This window comes from Accipiter gentilis, chromosome 16 (assembly GCF_929443795.1).
Source record: "Accipiter gentilis chromosome 16, bAccGen1.1, whole genome shotgun sequence".
NCBI classification, from domain to species: domain Eukaryota; kingdom Metazoa; phylum Chordata; class Aves; order Accipitriformes; family Accipitridae; genus Astur; species Astur gentilis.
Genome location: NC_064895.1, coordinates 213,999 through 230,827, shown reverse-complemented (window position 1 = coordinate 230,827; position 16,829 = coordinate 213,999). Strand labels below are relative to the sequence as shown.

Sequence of the window (16,829 nt, the reverse complement as noted above, 5' to 3'; positions counted from 1 at the left end):
TCCATGACAGACGGGCACTTGGAATCGTCCCCGATTCCATCATTTGCCACATTGACACAGCATGGAGAGCTGCCTCCAGCTGGCAGATAGTATGCAACACAGCAGAGCACAGCAGCCTCTCTGAGCCAGACGTGAGCAAGGAACACAGCTCCAGCTTAGAGGAGTTCCACATAAGGAGCAGAGATCTCAAGAAAGCAATAACCAGGCTGGACACTTCGTAAGAAAGACAATAAATGTACTGCCCAGATTCATCCCGTAAAGGCACAGAGCCCTGCCTGATACTCCAAGGGCAGCACTGCTTGGTCAGGAGGTCGAAACTGCAGCACTGGAGAGAAGCTGGGGGAGACAGCTGCTGCTCCTTTCAGGTTCATCGATTTTCTAGTCATCCCAGAAATGCCACTGCATAAGCTTATAATCTTGCTGGGCAGCAAGGAGCAAAACTGCCTCCTCTGTCAGTCCCCACACGTCTATTGCCCCCTGAAACAGGCAGCTTAGGGAAGGAGCAGACTGGGGAGTGGAGGCGTGGCTCCTTTATCTCAATGTCTTGGACATCTCTGTTAGGAGCTGGAATTCAATGGTAGATACCAAGAACACTGGGAAATTTGTAGAAAAGGCAATGACGAGATCTGACCTCTTAGCATACTCAAGGTCACCTTCTGCCACAAAGTTCCAGGAAGGTACCTGGCAAGTGAGTCATCCAAGCTTACCTCTCGTGCAAATATCCGCTCCCTGACCCGCTGATACTCTTCCTCTCGCTCTTCTATAGATTTGCTCCTTCTCCCATCCTGCAAGGGGAGTCTGATCTGAAGGGACAAACACATCTCAGCGGGTCAGCAGTTGCCAATGGGAGCAGGGGGCGCAGTCAGCTGCTGATATTTTTACGTAGCAGTGTAAGTGGATGTGGATTATGCAGTGTGTGCATGATGCCTGGATGCAATGACACAGCCTCTGCCTTTGAACCTACCTTCTGGACACCTAAGTCTAGGGATGAATATCCTGGAGGTCTTAGTGCACTCCACCTCCTGGATCAAGCACAACCACTCTGCCTGAACTCTGCCTGATTCAGAAGGGACAGATCAGGACTATCACCATGTGCTTCTGAAAGACAGTCTGTTCCCAGGGGTCAAAAGCTAAAGGCCACTCTTTGGAGCATATGCCAACACAGCAAACTCCTGCTCAGTCATGGATTCTGTGCTTCGTGGGCAGCCGCATCACCTGCAGAGCACCACCATGGGGAAACCAGAAACTGATACCGACTGCAATGACCAGATCCCCATCCTGACGACTGAAGTTCAGAAACATGACCCAACGCAAGGGATAGTGGTATGCTGGGGCGATGTTAAGATGGGAACTATAAGAGCAAAGAGCATGAGATCCCTGGTGAAGAGGTCTCCTGTCTCTTGCCCCATTTTTGATGTTCAAGATTCTGACACAGGCTGGGAAAACAGCCACAGATGAACAAGGCTAGCTCTGTGTTATGGGTGTGGTGCCACCTGTGACAGCCTGAAGGCAGCCAGAGATTCAGGAGGGTTTTTAGCTCCGATGACTGGCAATGCTGCTGAGCTCAAAGTGTTTCATTTTGCCGATGGTTTCCTTCCAGCAGCACTGCGAGGTCCTGATGACTTCACAGCTTGACTCGCTGCAAGCCCTGGGGAGGGGTGGGAGAGATGCTTGGCAACACTCAGCTCTGGGGCATTTCCAAGGAAACCTTAGCAAAAGGCTTCACCTTAAAGCCTGGCCCAGCCACCAGTCGATATTCAGGGTACAGAAAAGTACCCCACACAGAATCCACACAAATTCTTCATGCATTTCCACAGTATTTTGTAAAATTTTCATGATATATCTAGATGCTGCTGCTTGGGTGGGGTAGAAGCTTCTATTAAAGAAGGTAACTGCAGGAAACCCAAGAGAAATTTAGAGTTGTTCTCATCTTAGAAAAGTCGCATTTAACTTTCACGAAGTATGCAGATACCCCATTGCCACCCTTACCTGATTATCATCTCGGTCCATACTGGTATCATCTCGTTTTAGGATAAACCTCTGCGGGAACTCTGCATTCTTCTCATCTTTGATGTGCTCAGAGAACCTCTGCTCAGGGCTGCAGGAAGAACCAGCCCTTGTTAGAAGGGCAAAAATAGGCATAGAACTGTCTTCATAAAACCACTGCTTTGCAGGGAGTAAGGGGGTGTGCAAAGATGTTTGTTGTGTTGAATCTCTCCTCTGTCTGATGGCAACAAGAGCTCCTGCCCCTTCTCTGAGAACTAAAGAGAGCTAGGAAGGGCTTCCAAATACATACGCTTAGGACTGGAAGTGAGGGATTCTTCTCTTCTAGAGAGGCGACCTGCCCTTCTTATGGAGGCAAAAAAATGTGGTGTGGAATCCATCCTGCTCTGGACCATGCCAGGACTCTGTGTCTGGGGGTCATGCAGCACCATGCAAAGAAGGGAAGGGGATGCCAGCCCAGTTATTCTCTCTCCCTCCCCCTTACATTCGTGTGTTACTGGTCTTGTTGATAATGACCGCCTTCCCGGTTTGGTCAACGTTATGGTCCATGCCGAAGTAGGCAGCTACCCGGTGCAGCAGCATCCTATGGTATGAGGTCATCTGAGGGAACTTCTTAAACTGATTGCTGAGAAGAGGGGAGAAAGCATTAGAATTGAGAAGGCCTTGAAACAGACAATGATAATCTGACAACAAAAGAGAGATCAAGGCCAGAGGTGCCTTAACCAGATCCCAGGTCAGACCATACCACCTATTCTATGCAGTTAAGTCATGACTCAAGTGCTGCCTCTTACACTAAGCATGAGCATGGGCTTACACTGCTTTGTCAGACAGAGTTGGGCTGATTCAAGAGCTCAAGTTGAACAGGCCTTTCCTGAAATAAGACCAGCTTGTGCAGAAATGCACATTTGTTTCTAAGCAGGAACAGGAGCCAGAATTAGTACTTATACTGCGACTTCTCTGATCCTATTAGATAAAGAAGTTTGCAAGCTCTGCTGCAGACACCTATTCCACCTCATGTTCTGGGATGCGAAATCCTGGTTTCTCTGCCCCCAGTTTATGCTAGGAAAAGAAGCACAACGGCACTAATCTCCTTCACAGTCGATAGGGTGTTAAAGCAATTGATACCCAATCAATATGATACTCAGAAACCTTGTGTATGGACAAAAGGAGATGGAGGATGTACAAAAGAACAGGCCTCCTAACCAGCATGTCCAAAAGACACTCCCTTCTTCCCCGGGTGCCCATGTTCCTAAACTGTAAGTTACAAACCTCTTTTGCTTGACACAAACTTGATGATCACTTACTTGTTATCACTAATAAATTCCAGAATCTCCTGTTCTAACTTTAGTAGCATCATTCTATCCCTGTCAAGAAAAGAAAAAGGAAAAGGCCACCTTTAGCAGCAGTGAAACACAGCTTTCTCTGCTTGGTACCCCCCTCCCCACAACAGAGAAAAGTCACAAACACCTGGAGCAAACAACACTATTAACCAGGCCTCACACATCCTCCACAGGAATGAACTAAAAAACTCCACATTTTTTCATACATAGTAAATTAATTGCCAGGTTTTTTTTCAGTTTAAAGTTGTTGCTTTGCTAACAGTGCTTGGCTTTTGGTAATATTGAATCTCTGCTCTGCTGGAAGCTCCACTGGTAGAGACTCCAGCTTTGTTATTCTACGCCAGCATTTGGCTTGATTACACTTATTACTGACACAGCAGCAGTTGCTTTAGAGGTTGGTATTTGACAATCATTTATAGAAGGGTTTTAAAGTAATCAAGATTCCTTCCTGCTTGCATTCAAACAATTTTTTTTTCCTCTTTCTCTCTTCGTAATACACAATTGCATGTTTTGATTGACTGCAGTACATAAAATTACAGTTGTGCTTTTTGTTTCTACACTGCCCCAGCTTCTAGGAATGATCTCTGAATTCCAAAAAGTAAAACACACTTCCAGGTACTTTCTGTAGTTGCTGCAGTATCCCCTCCTCCCAATGTACATGAATACATACATACATATACACACATGCACACAAACACCACGGGTTTAAGAGTCAATCAAAGAAGCATTGGTCGCCAGGTACTCCCTCCCTTCACTCCATCAGCATGTTGTTTTACTGACTAGGGACCTACCGTGGGTTTTTTTTCAGTGTATTTACTAAAAATTCATGCAAATCTATTCCAGTGGAGTCTGTATATTCCTGGCTGGAATCTGAAACAACAGCAGCAGAACAAATTAACAAAACACTGCGATAGAATACACTGAAGGGAAGAGGTGTATGTCTCACTACACGCATGAGGATGATGTCTCCACATTGCTGCCAGAGGAAATTCGGTCTCATTCTCAGCACCAACTACTCACGACAGGACGAGAGGAAAAAAAGCCCACCTTGTTACAGAACTGCATAGGTTGGGACTCATATCACCTGGGCTCAAGTCCAGTTTCTAGCACAGGCTCTGAATGCAACCTCTAGGTCAAGTTTCTCAATCTGTAAAATAGGGACTGTATACCCTTTCCCCTGTGAGCAGCAGGAGGATCAGTACGCTACAAACAAGGCATTATGAGCACCAGGCCCCATTAGGAGGATGCCAGAGAGAGGGAGATCAGATCAGTTCATGGAAGGAAACTTTGCCCCTAAAACCAGCCACTCAGACTACACTCAGGATATTCCACGCTGTTACAGGAGGCCCCTGCAAGCGTAGTATACCATACTTTTGTACAAGCAACTTCTGCACCTTTGATCCCGCAAGCCATTTAACTGGAAAGCCCCACTGGCCCTGTTCTTCCCCCCTCCCCACACCCTTTTTAATTTAAAAGTAATTGCAGAAAAAACAGTAAGTGAAACTGAATCCGCACCAGTGCAGAGTTGCCGTCTGTACAAGGATTTCAGGTGCAATTTGCTCACTAGATTAAATATGTATCTTTTTAGCCATTTCTATGCCCCAAAATCATACACGCAGGATCATACAGCAGAAACTTGGCTCACCCCCTTGCAACCTCACATCTTGCCACCTGTAGCAGGTTTTATAAAATCAAATCTAAACTGAAAGCAAAAGTCTATACAGTGGATCTTATTGGGTTTGCATCTGCACATTTAAAAAGCCAACAGATCACTATAAACTATGCAGGAAGCCTGCAGGTCTGTTGGGGCACATGCCAATAATCTAGAGAAACCCTCCCCCCTCCCTCTCCACACTTTGCTCAGAAAGGATGTCATGAAAACGATACGTTCCTGTACAGTCATCAGCAGAGATAACTGCTCTGCTTCCAACAACTGTACCACTGGCCTGCAGAATCCTTAAAGCAAGTAAGAAAGGACCTGCCCTGTTCAAATGAGCACCTGACCTCGAGACAGCATTTTTCTTGGTGCCTTTTCTTTATTCTTGTCTTTTTCTTCTTTCTCAGCCCCATCTTTTGTGGACTTTTCCTCTTCCTTGTCAGAGGGGCAGCTAACGTGCAACTGAATGATGTCCTGGAACAAAACAAACCAGGATGGTCTGAGTCACTTGCACACTCCCTGGAATCACTGCCACAGCTGGAGATGTTGGCAACTGAGAAAGGCGTCACAGAAAGGCAGGAGATTCAGGTCGCAGATCTGAGACATTTCATAAGAAGCCCCATTCTCAGAGCAGACAAAGCAGTCTCTCTCCCCACCCTCCTCCCAACAAGGAGCCTTCAGCAGGCTCTGAGGGGGCTCTCAACAGCATTTGTCACTGTTGAAAACCTCCCTTGCCTGGATCACCTCAGAATCCAAGTAACATGCTTCCCTATTTGAAGGTGATAAAATGCTACTACATTTTGGACTCAGGAGTGCCTAAGGTGAGGTAGGTCCTGCACTGTTTCAGTAAGACTCTACCATCTAACCTGGAAAGAGAAAGGGCATGAAGAGAAAACAGAATACACAGCAAAAAGCATATGTGGTGTGATGAGTGGTCCCTTTGCCACCTGGGGCCTTCTGATGTTTCTTTTCACATCCTCTCTTGAGTTGCAACTGCCCAGCATGGCCTGAGGATTCCCCCTGCTCCATGGGAAGAAATGTTAAACACCAGTGAGATTGTCAAAGGCAATGTCAGATGATGTGCTGCTCAAATTCAAGTTAAAACGGACTATAAAACCACTACCCTTTGTACCAGCTGATCCTTCCCCATCCTTCTGCCTTTACACTAGTACAGTTATGTGGCACCACGATGTGTGCTTATAGTTGCTTTAAAAGTCCTCCTAGTGACCCTACAGTTCTAAGTGAACCAACCATAAGACAGGAGACCAGCCTCTGGAGCTGGGGATCTCAACACAAGGAAGGCTTAAAGGCCGAGTACCCCATTCACCACCAGGGTGAGGTAGTCTGGGCAGCACTCAGCCCTAGCATAGGCCAAGTTTGTCCTTGTCAATGGAAAGTAGCACAGCAGTCTCTGATTTAGCACCACAGACCTAAGCTGGTGACTCTGCATGGTGCGGTACTACGTCAGCTCGACAAAGATGGACTATAGCTAGCCACAACCTGATCTACAGTGAGCCAGCTCAGATCTCCGCACACTGCACCATCCTGTGCTTCTAAAGCTTGTGTGGGCAGAGAAAGCTCAACCCATGTGGTCTCGCCAGAGCAGACAGGTTCTCAGCGCCTCGCTGACTGCTGCCCACCTTCAAGATTCAGCTTCTCTGTCACTGCCCATAGTGACCACAGATGGGGATCGTCTCTGCAGAGCAGTGCATATCACTTCTCTGTGAGCTGGCTGCTTTCAGTCACTGCAGCCTGAGCTGCAAGAAAAGGGCTTGCATAAAAACTTCCTTCCCATGGCCAAAACCCCATGGGCTTTGTGAACATGAAGTGCCATTCCATTTTCGGGGGCATTAAGCCTGCACAACTTAAGTACTTGGGGGTGCCCAGGGAGTTGATGCAGATGATTCCTCATAAGAGAAGGGTTGTGACTGTACACATACAAGCAGTGCTCACAGGCATGACAGCTTCCTTCAAAAGCAGCCTCTTGTGGGAAATTCTTGGCACTCAGACCCACAAGCCCAGGACAGGACATCAGTTCTAGCAAGATGTGGATTTTCTGGGCTTCCACACTCCACAGCTTGACTCATTCTAGGCCTACCTGGGACTCCAGCAGCCCATCTACAAAGGGGCTAGACGATTCTTCACATACAGCCAAACTCCTGACCAGTTTAAGCTTTGAATTAGACTGGAGAAGGAAAAGAAAGAGTATAGTTAAGACACCTCAGCCAAAACACACATACTTAAGTTCATGCTGCTGCATTACCAAGCCACTCATGCAGTTATTGTTAATTAAACTGCTAAAAAGGAGTTTAAAAAACCTGCTAAAAAACCAGCTTCTTGCAGCAAACAGGAATATACAAAGGCTTGGAGTCCTAGAACAAATCAGTTATTTTCTTCCTTCAGCCTTTGATTAGGATTTGAACAAACCAAATTTTAGGTGAGAAAGTTCGCTGCCTTAATTCATGCGCTCTTTGACCTCTTCAGCAAGAGCAAATCCGGCCCCTCCTCTCCTCACCTGGCAAGAATTAAAACCATTAACAAAGGATATAGCTGAAACCAACTAGTCTATTGGTTTTTAAGATGTGAAGATTGTTACTGTTCTTAATTAAAAGGCTGTCATCCCATTTACATCTTGCCTGAGCTGATGACTTTCGTCATTTTGGGTAATGTTGCAGTGCTTAGAGAAAAACGCTTAAAATAAAACCTGCACTTTCAGGACTCTTGGCAAGTTGACTTACTTGGGCGACCAATAGGAAAAAATATATCAACCAGTCACATGAGATCCCAGGCAGGATCAACAATATGGAGAAAGGCCTGAAGTGCCCTAGGTATAGGCAGGGCAGGATTGGGAATGACAGCCTGTTTGGGTACTGCACAGTCCTGGCTTTTAAGACCAAACAGAACCATAAGCTGCACATTTGTTTCATACATTACTTTCATCAGAAAAAAACCCAGACAGAACCCCTGTTACAAATTTAACTGATCTCCCCTCTCTTCCATGCCTCAGGGCAGAATGTGTCTTCATTTGGGTTTGAACTTTTGTGAAAGACACAAAAAAAAAGCGGGGGGGGGGGACGGACACGACACACCTTTGCCATCTCAATCACAGTTTTAAAATCAAGCCCTGAGCAACCTAGTCAGACATCATAGCTGACCCTGTTTTGAGTAGGAGGCTGGACTAAATGAATTCTAGGTGGACTAGATGGACCCCTGAATTATGTTATGTTTCTGTAACTGCCAAGCCTGGAAAATTCTTGGCCACTTTTGATAAGGCACTTCAGTAGGGGGAAAAAATAAAATAAAATTAAATAAATCACACAATGCCTGCATTTTTACCCCAAGATTTTGCCTACAAGCAATGTTCTAGAGCAGTGGCGTCCTGGTGCTTATTACTAGCAAAATTTTTGGATTCACTAACATGCATGTGCCATCGTTACAGGAGCAAACGTGGTATTCCCTGAAGAAAAAGGGTCTTATGTGAAACCAGGCAGTTATACTTAACTCTGGCTTTTAACTGGAGGGTGTAACAGGCTAGTGCACTGCCCCGTCCCTCCAGTGACACCTCTGAATTTCATTTCTGGCATTATGGGCTCTGGGGAGAGGACAAGTGTGGCAGTTAATAACAGCAAACAGTTCCTTCATGGATAAGTGTGTGTTAAAAAAGAGCACTCATGCTCCAGTGCATAGAAAGTTACTGTCCTGAACCATCATGTGCTCCATGTTGCTTCTGGAGACAGGAAAGACTTGATAGTACCATCCTATGGTTGGGATCACGACTCAGCTCAGAATGGCCAGAAGAAGAACGGGACATCAGAAGAGGTCATACCTTGGCTCTTTTTCTGGCATGTCCATGACTCGAAGTTCGCCTCTGTGGAGAAAGGAAAGAGAAGGCAAGAAGCTTAATCTGAATGTGTACACTGTAAATGGTATTTGCTATGCAAGGCAGCACAACACTGGGTGTGTAAAATGACTCTGAAGAAAATCTCTACCTGACAGTAATGGAAGCATGTGCAAATAGGAAGACCTGGAGGGCTGCCCTGTCAGGCCCCAGGTGGGCAAAAACTGCTTAAAAAACTTCACATGGATTAGACCTAGTTCCTCTGTTTCTGACAGAACCAGAACAACTGTGAGATCACAGGGTATACAGGTAGAGGTGCATGACACACTTCTAAGTGAGAAAACTAGAAGTCTTCTACCATTCCTGGGACACAAGGGGGTTCTAATACAGTGGATCACGAGAGAGACACACTGCTGCTGATTTAAGAGACACTGAGTCATCTGTTATCCCTACCTTCTAAGAAATCTTTCCCCATTCCACATTATAAAGTGACCAAAGTCAGGCTCTTTCTGAGCAACACTGGTGTCTGCCCACACAGTGGTGGAGCAAATCTGGTGCCAGCCAGCAGCTTTAAACGCAGAAGCATTCAGCAGGTTGTTGAGGGTGGGCATTTCTTCAAGCTCAACACTAAGCCAAAAGCACATGTGACAGGAGAGCAGAGCAGCAGGGATGAGTCCCAGCACCCTCCAGATGATGCTTGCGTGGATTTTTTTTTTTTTGTCCTTGCTGAAATGAAATCCCAAAACATTTGCTTCCTATTTGGGCATTTTTAACAGCAGCAAAGCAATGGTCAAGCACCATTCTTGAAACCATGCTTTCCCTGGGATGCCTTCACTTCACATTAAGTCATTAACTGATCTTTAGGTCAAAGAAAGGAACAAAAGGGAAGTAACAGCCATGGGACTAGAACCTGGGGACTGAGCACAAGTGCCCCCAGGAGTACACCAGTCTCATTTTCTCCCAGGCTCAAAGAATATTTAAATTATACCACCCTGAGCAGAACAGATTCAGCTAAAGAGAAAGAGAGCAGCCTGTGAACAACATAGTCTGTACGGCATGGTATCCCCTTGGGAGGCGCTACAGGCTTAGGCCCCTCTCAGAAGGGATAGCAAATAGCTTGTGTTTGCCAAGTAGAAGGAGAAGGCCCAGCTCCGCAATCTGGCAGAAGGGACTACCCACTTGTCTGCTCGCTTACCTGAGATTCCTGGCGCACGCTGACCTCCTCCCCCCCATCCTTCTCCACCTCCTCCTTGCTTGGTGACCTGGATACATATTTGGTTTTGTTCACAGATTCCTCAACCACCTTTTTTTCAGACTCCTTCATTATTTCCAGAGACTCCTGTGCTGTGTTGCTGTTTGACATCTTCAGAGCCCTACAACGTAGCAATGAGCACCTGCCAGAAGAGGTGACAGAATGGGTAGAAGGGAGTCAGGGTGGAGAGAGTTTCTATCTGGAACACAAACTCTTGCCCATATAGGTTGTAACTTCCTTGTAACTCATCTTGTGTACAAAGACCCCAAACCAAGCACTCCAATGACAGTCCACCGACTCATCCCCTTGGATGCAGCCCCTTGCAGCACCTGGCTCGAGGGGACCTTGCAGGAGCTCCATGATTCTCACCAGGACTCTGGAGACACTAGCAGGGCTGAACAAAGCCTCTGCGATATACAGAGGTCCCCAGTGCAGGCACTCTGCCCTCTAACTGCTTTGATGCAAGGGAGAGACTGAGGGTAGTCCTAATGCTAGCAAACATCCAGAGGCAAGGAATTCAGTAGGTGAAATAAACTCAACCAACCAGAGGAGGTGTGCTCTGCCCCAGAACAAACAACAACAAAAAATGTGCATATTTTCCCCAAATCCCAGCCCAGTCCTTCTTGCAATCAGTCAAATCTTCAGTGAGAAAAGAGCCTCACACCCAAGACATTGCTCTGGTTCTTCCCGTGAAATAAGGTAATCCCTGGTATCTTCTCTCTAGCTGCCTATGGTTAGATACTTCAGGAAAAGTGGGAGTCAAACGATACCAGTCAAATTACAGATTAAGATAAAAAAATAATGCTTCCTGACAAAGTTGCATTTAATTGCTTTCTTTTAATTAGCAAGAACACAGGCAGCCCACAGAACCCCTGAAATCACCTCTGAATTAGAGCAGAATCTAGACAGGGCAGCAACATGTGCCTCAGTCTGCTGACAGTCTTAAACAAGAGCAATGAACATGTCACATATCCATTCATCAAATTGTTAATTCCAAACCGATTGCCTAGAAGTTAAATGTCAGCCCTCTCAGCTAACTCAAAGCAGGCCTCTTTGAGCTTGAGCGAGGGCTAAACCAGCTTACACAGGACTGCAGAGGGATTCTGGTACCGAGAAACGCGTTTGCAGAGACACTGCCTGCGCAGAACCCAATGTTTGTCCTGATGATAGAACGAGGAGGCTGGATAAAGGCAGTATAAAAGGTAGGCCCATTGAGACAAGTTTCCAAAAAGAAAAGGGGAAGCCCAAATTTGAGAGAGGCTCGGGCAAAAGGTCTGGGCACTGGAAAACACAGCTGATATTTAACAACTTGTTTTATTAATTACTTTGGCAGAACATGTCTGAGGAAGAGTCAGATCTCAGACATTTATCAACTCTTGGCTCTGCATGGGAACTGCTAATATTCCATTAGCTAATTTAACCTCATTCGCCTTTAATTTGTGGGGCTACTGAAGATAAAACATGCATTTGACTCTTATTGCAGCTACTGGAATCAGTTCCCGATACAGAAAGTGAGAGTGCGCAATCAACTGCTTCTAGCTCATGGATTCTTACAGGGGTTTGTAACAAAATTGTTAAGACATCCAGGGCGTATGCCCTGTTGTGAATGGAAGATGCTGTGTGTTACAGGCAGCCCCCCGTGGCAGGGCTGCAGCCAGACAAACCACAGCACCACGTAGCAACTGTGCCTCGGAGATGCCAGCACTGCACTGGATCCACGCGAGAGGATGGAACAGGATGCTTACTGATAAAAGGAGGAAGCTGCAGTCGCCTTAGCTTTCCTTCACACCTATCATCACCTGTTCTAGACTTACGATGAGCTTTCCCCCAGCAGTAAGACTCGCTGCTGTCAGTTCAGAGTCACAGATAGCAGAACCAGGAAAGGAAAAAGTTACTTAAGACAAGGCCTTGCTGAGTAAGCGGCACCTTAAGGTTGTGTAACAAATACCACCACTGACCCCAGAAAATCCACAGAAAAAGGATGCAGGGAAAGCAAAAAAAAGCTGGCAAGGATTAAGCTGACAGGGCTGTACTGTATGGTTTATGCATAGGAACCAGTATGTTTCAAGGCACACACATGTGTCCATAGCAGAGTGACTGTGGATGCTATGGTTTGATACAGGCAAGCAGATACATCCCAGCACTGTGTGAAAACACAGTATTTCTCACTAGAGAGAACTGCTGGAAGATCTCAGCCACTGTTCACATGCATTCATTCTAGAGCAGGAAGGTTACAAGAAAGCCACTGTTAATTCCGTAAGCAACTTCCCACACCTGGGAAGCAGGTAGCACACCTGGAAGTGTTAAGATGAGGACACCAGGGGCCAGAAGGCTCTCTTCTCACCTAAGGGGCAACACTGAACAAACATGCCATGCCCGCTGCAGTGCTGAGCCAGGCTCCTTCAGCCCAGCATCATCACACTGTACCAAGCAGCCTGTCCCACAACCAAACTGGTGGCTCCCAGCAGAAAACAGCTGCCATCGATAGCGTGTTACAGAAAAAGAATCAGAGAGCAGTCTGCTGTTGAGCAAACACGTCTCCCTTCTGGCTGCTAACGATTTCCAAGCATGTATGTGGTCTCAAAAACCAGGTGGAGGAGAGGGTGAGAGCACCTCAATCTGCTATTCTGAATGCTGATCAGTGCAGATCTTTACACTGCATGGATCAGTTGGCTGATCCCCACCCCTTCCTGGCACAGTCCTATGGGACAGCGTGCAGCACCACAGATGATCCCATTGACAGGCACCTCCTGGAGCCCCCCTGCAGGAAGCAGCTTCCCTCGGGAATCCCTGAGGCATCTATCCTTCAGCTGCAAGGGTCCATTCTTCATCCCAGCAGGCTGAGTATCCAGCACCTGCCAATAGGAACTGCAATCAAGCTCTCAGGTTTATAGCAAGCATACTGCGTGGGGTGGTGAGTCCCCACATGAGGGAGTCATGCTCTGCTGCGATGCCTTCGACAGGAACTAGGTCAGAAAGAGAAAAAGAGAGTACTTGCTTGATTTGCATGCCAGCCTCCTTAGTGGGAGTCTGGATTGTGCAGGGGGTGAAGCTAGTAAACTCTGCCTCCCCATGCTGTAGGCAACTGCTCCAGCCTCATGTGCAAGCCAGGGGCCTGGCTGGTAAACAAGCCAGGAGGACCTGTAGCAGATCTGGGGAGGCATAAGGAAGTACCTGAACTGCACATGCGATGCTTACCTAAAGGGGGAATTTCTTCGCTAAAATAAGGGAGCAGGTTTTGTACAGCGCATTCTCTTCGCAACAGCTACCCTATAACAAGTTTTTACCCTCAAGCTAAGCACCTCAGTCAAATTCGAGAAGGGTAATAGGATCTTTCCTCATCATACTGCAATGTAACTTTGGCATCAGAATAAGGGGATTATCATCAGTTTTCCCTCTCCTTTTCCACAAAAGACAACTCGGAGCCACTGCATTGACCTTTGTTGGCTGCCCCCTCCTGATAAAGCTTCCATCCCTGACAGTGGTCCTCCAGGATATTTCCCTGCACACAAAATTCAAAGAAGGTATGTGCACTGTTAGTGCTTCTCAATAGCAATGCTTTTGAGAGGAGGTTTCCTTTCTGTATGAATGAATCAGCCCTGCTCCCCCAGGACAGACGTAGGATGCAGCAAGGGGGTGGCAGACATGATCTGCTGTGACAGACAGCAGCTTGCAGAGAAAGTGGAAGTTCAGAGGACTTGGTGGGGTGGGTGGGACTGAGCTGTGCCTTGCCAGGGAAATGAAAAGATTTCATAGATGCAACATTAGGGAAGCCACAAAATCTGTGTCAGAAGAGAGAAAAATGGAGCAACAGAAGGTGGGTGAGCTGCCACAGATTTTTTAGTTTGGGTCTGGAGGCTGGCAAAGTAAACAGGCCAGTCAAGGGCAGTGACAGTGTGAACACTTTGTGTGTGCTGGCCAAGGGCCAGGTGAAGGGGTAGCCAGGACAGATTTACGTCCTCCTTGTCATCCTGAAGGGGAACATTGAATTCCACCTCTCCTGCCTTTTGCTACATGCAATTTGCAGCTGCCAAGCTGTGACAATGCAGGCCGCAGCTGGTCCTGGTTAGGCAGGGAATAAAAGCAAGAAACTTCTCCATTTACAGTTAGGATGGATCCAGCAGCAAATCTGGGAAAAGCAGGAAGCCTACTGCTAAATACACTCTCTTCCTGGCCCTGTTTCTCAGAGTACAGACACACTCCTGTGAGCTAAATGAGGGTGCAAAGAAGACATATGGCTGCTTGGCTGTAGCTGCCTACATGCATGCTACTGTGTTGCAATAGGATAGAGGTATCTGAGGTAGCTTGTCCCACAATGCAAGAGAGCTAAGCTACCTCTCAGTTTTCAGGGGGAAAGGAAACAAGTGTGAGTGGGCTTTCTCAGTCCCTTGTCCAACCCATGACCAGAGGAGCAAGTTTGCATGCTTACAGCCTTCTTGAGCAGGCTTCACAATTTGCTTCAAAGACAAGAATCTTGCTCCTCCCTTGGTTATTAATGAATTATTTTTTAGCTTTCCAAGACTCACTCCAGAAGGCATTCAACAGGGCAGAGCAGAAATCTTACCAGACTCAGCCCAGGCCATCAATGTTAATGGAACAGAGTTTTCACTACAGACAAGGCTGCAGAGTCTTGCTGCCAAGAAGAAACCCTGACATAGCCATAACAACAGTGGCTTTCTCCATCCTCAGGCTGGTTATAAAATATGAAGAAAGCACACTTAGAAACAAAGCACATCCAATCACATGCTAAGTAGAGTGCTCTGAGGGCTCAGAAATAAACATCCTGAGGCTGGTGATTCACTGGCAGGCAGGACAGTCCCCACTACATTGCTCCAATGGACAATCAAAGGCAGTTCTGAGCACTGGGAGGAGAACTGTGCAGAAAGAGCTGGCCCAGCCCAAGGGTGGTTTGCTGGTGCAACTGGTAATTAAAACCAACAAACCAGCCTGCAAGAGGGAAGATGGAAAGCAGTGGCCTTTTTCCAGCATCTGAGCGTTTCACTGCACCCCTCTGTGTAAGGCTTTAGTATTAGCATCATATATCACTGAGTAAGTACCTCCTGCAAGGTTAAATGATGATGCTCTCATGAACAATTTGCTCATTGGCTTCTAGGTCAACCAATTGGAATCACAGCTCCATGGCAACAGGCTCTATCACTAGGAGCAACGAGACAAGTTTGAGGGGTGATTTAGATTCCCCCTCCTCACTCCCCTTCCCGAGCACAGCGTCTGCTGTAGAAAAAGGTTTTCACAGGAAAAAGTGGAGGCGGCAGGGTGGAGAGGGTGCTGCAAATTCAAGGCATTAAAGCCTCCTCGTTTCTACTAAGTCAGGCAGCACAGTGCTCCCTCTCTGCACCAAAGGATCTTCAGAGGCTTTTGTCTTCTCCTTTTCTGCCAGGGCACAGCAGATGGTAAAATTTTTGCTGTATTAAAGTACACCTACCAGATGCAACAAGAGGCTGTAATGAAAGGCTTTGCTAGTAGGACCAACAAAGGCCACATACCTCCTGAAACATCTCCCTCCTAGGCTCCATTTGGGCTCCCAGTCCACTCTACAAAATGTAAGCTGCATGCACCAACACTGCTGACTAGGGCATCCCCAGCATCCCATAAAAAGTCTGCAGCCTCAGCTTGAAAACAAACAGGTAAAGAGCCTTTTGAGCACACCCCCTTTCCCTCCTGTTGGAGAAAACAGCTCCCTGTCAGAGGTAACAGCTCTAGCTAGAACGAGCACCTGGTTCAGTGAGAAAGCCCTGAAACCTTACTCAGGAATGCTCATAAGTGGCAACTGTCTCAGCCAATGAAGCAACCTTTCCCAAATTCTCTCCATTGCTTTTTTTATTATCAGTTGAAGCGAGGGATTTAATTTCTCACTACCATACAGTTCCTACAAAACCTAGCAAAAAAAATCCCCAAGCAACAGGAGGCCAGATTTGATTGCACAGTGTATAGGCCCCCAGTGCTTAGTCATTGCTTTAAATCTTAATCTCCACCCCCACATTACATCAAAGAGGTGAAATTATGATGCAGATGGAAGGGTTTGACTTCAGGTGGAAAGGAGGGAAATAACCTTATATGAACAAGGAGATGGGAAATGCCAGTGAGATAGAAGCCCTCTAAGTTAATTCTGCAGAATATCAGGAGGTCTCCAACATGTCCCCCCCAAGTAATTCCAAGGAGGGTAAGACAACACTAGTTAAATTGCCTTCATCCACAGCTGAGGAAAGCCCCCATATCAAGCTGTACTTCACATTTGCTGAGCAAATGGCTGCAGCAGCTTAAGGTGCTAATGGCTCTCCTGGCTGTTCACATAACATCTGTGCTCTAAGGCAGGGCTGCTACAAGACAATCCCTTCAGGGAGACCCACCTCTGCACCTCAGCAGAGCCACTGCCCACTTTGTTTTGAGGGCTTAAGCTCAGGGGCTACGGGGCCTGTTCCAGCAACCGTAACCCTGAGGAAGAGGCCAGTGTCTGCATCAGCCTAGCTGTGGTGGCCATGGTTTGTTCACCTCTGAGTCTCTGGCTGAATGTAGGAATTGGAGCCTGGAGAAGAGATGTAATCCTAGAGCTCCTCTTCATTTCAAATACCTTTAAAAAGGCTGTTCACTAGTACAGGTGCAGTCAGCCCTGTTGAATGGCACAACAGCCAGTAGGTGCGTTATGGGAAACATCTGAATTATCAGCATGGCAGTAGTTCTCAGTTATGCAGTATGTGCATGGATTTAATTATGTAGAAC

General features: G+C 46.8%; 1 protein-coding gene across 22 annotated transcripts in view; it reads right to left on the bottom strand.

Annotated features, from left to right (window-relative positions):
- R3HDM2 (R3H domain containing 2) overlaps positions 1–16,829 on the bottom strand; it is a 60,248-nt gene that overhangs the window by 16,619 nt on the left and 26,800 nt on the right. For 12 of the 22 annotated variants that reach the window (XM_049819616.1, XM_049819611.1, XM_049819612.1 and 9 more), the window contains 9 exons: positions 10,035–10,233; positions 8,828–8,869; positions 7,100–7,186; positions 5,349–5,475; positions 4,136–4,214; positions 3,309–3,368; positions 2,489–2,629; positions 1,990–2,098; positions 708–803 (listed from right to left, as the gene is read on the bottom strand). In XM_049819616.1, the coding sequence (XP_049675573.1) occupies positions 708–803; positions 1,990–2,098; positions 2,489–2,629; positions 3,309–3,368; positions 4,136–4,214; positions 5,349–5,475; positions 7,100–7,186; positions 8,828–8,869; positions 10,035–10,202 (909 nt within the window). In that variant the 5' untranslated portion in view covers positions 10,203–10,233. Of the gene's footprint in view, positions 1–707; positions 804–1,989; positions 2,099–2,488; positions 2,630–3,308; positions 3,369–4,135; positions 4,215–5,348; positions 5,476–7,099; positions 7,187–8,827; positions 8,870–9,292; positions 9,466–10,034; positions 10,234–10,420; positions 10,440–16,829 lie in introns of those variants that run through there. The other 10 variants (XM_049819610.1, XM_049819608.1, XM_049819620.1 and 7 more) reach the window with 5 other exon arrangements.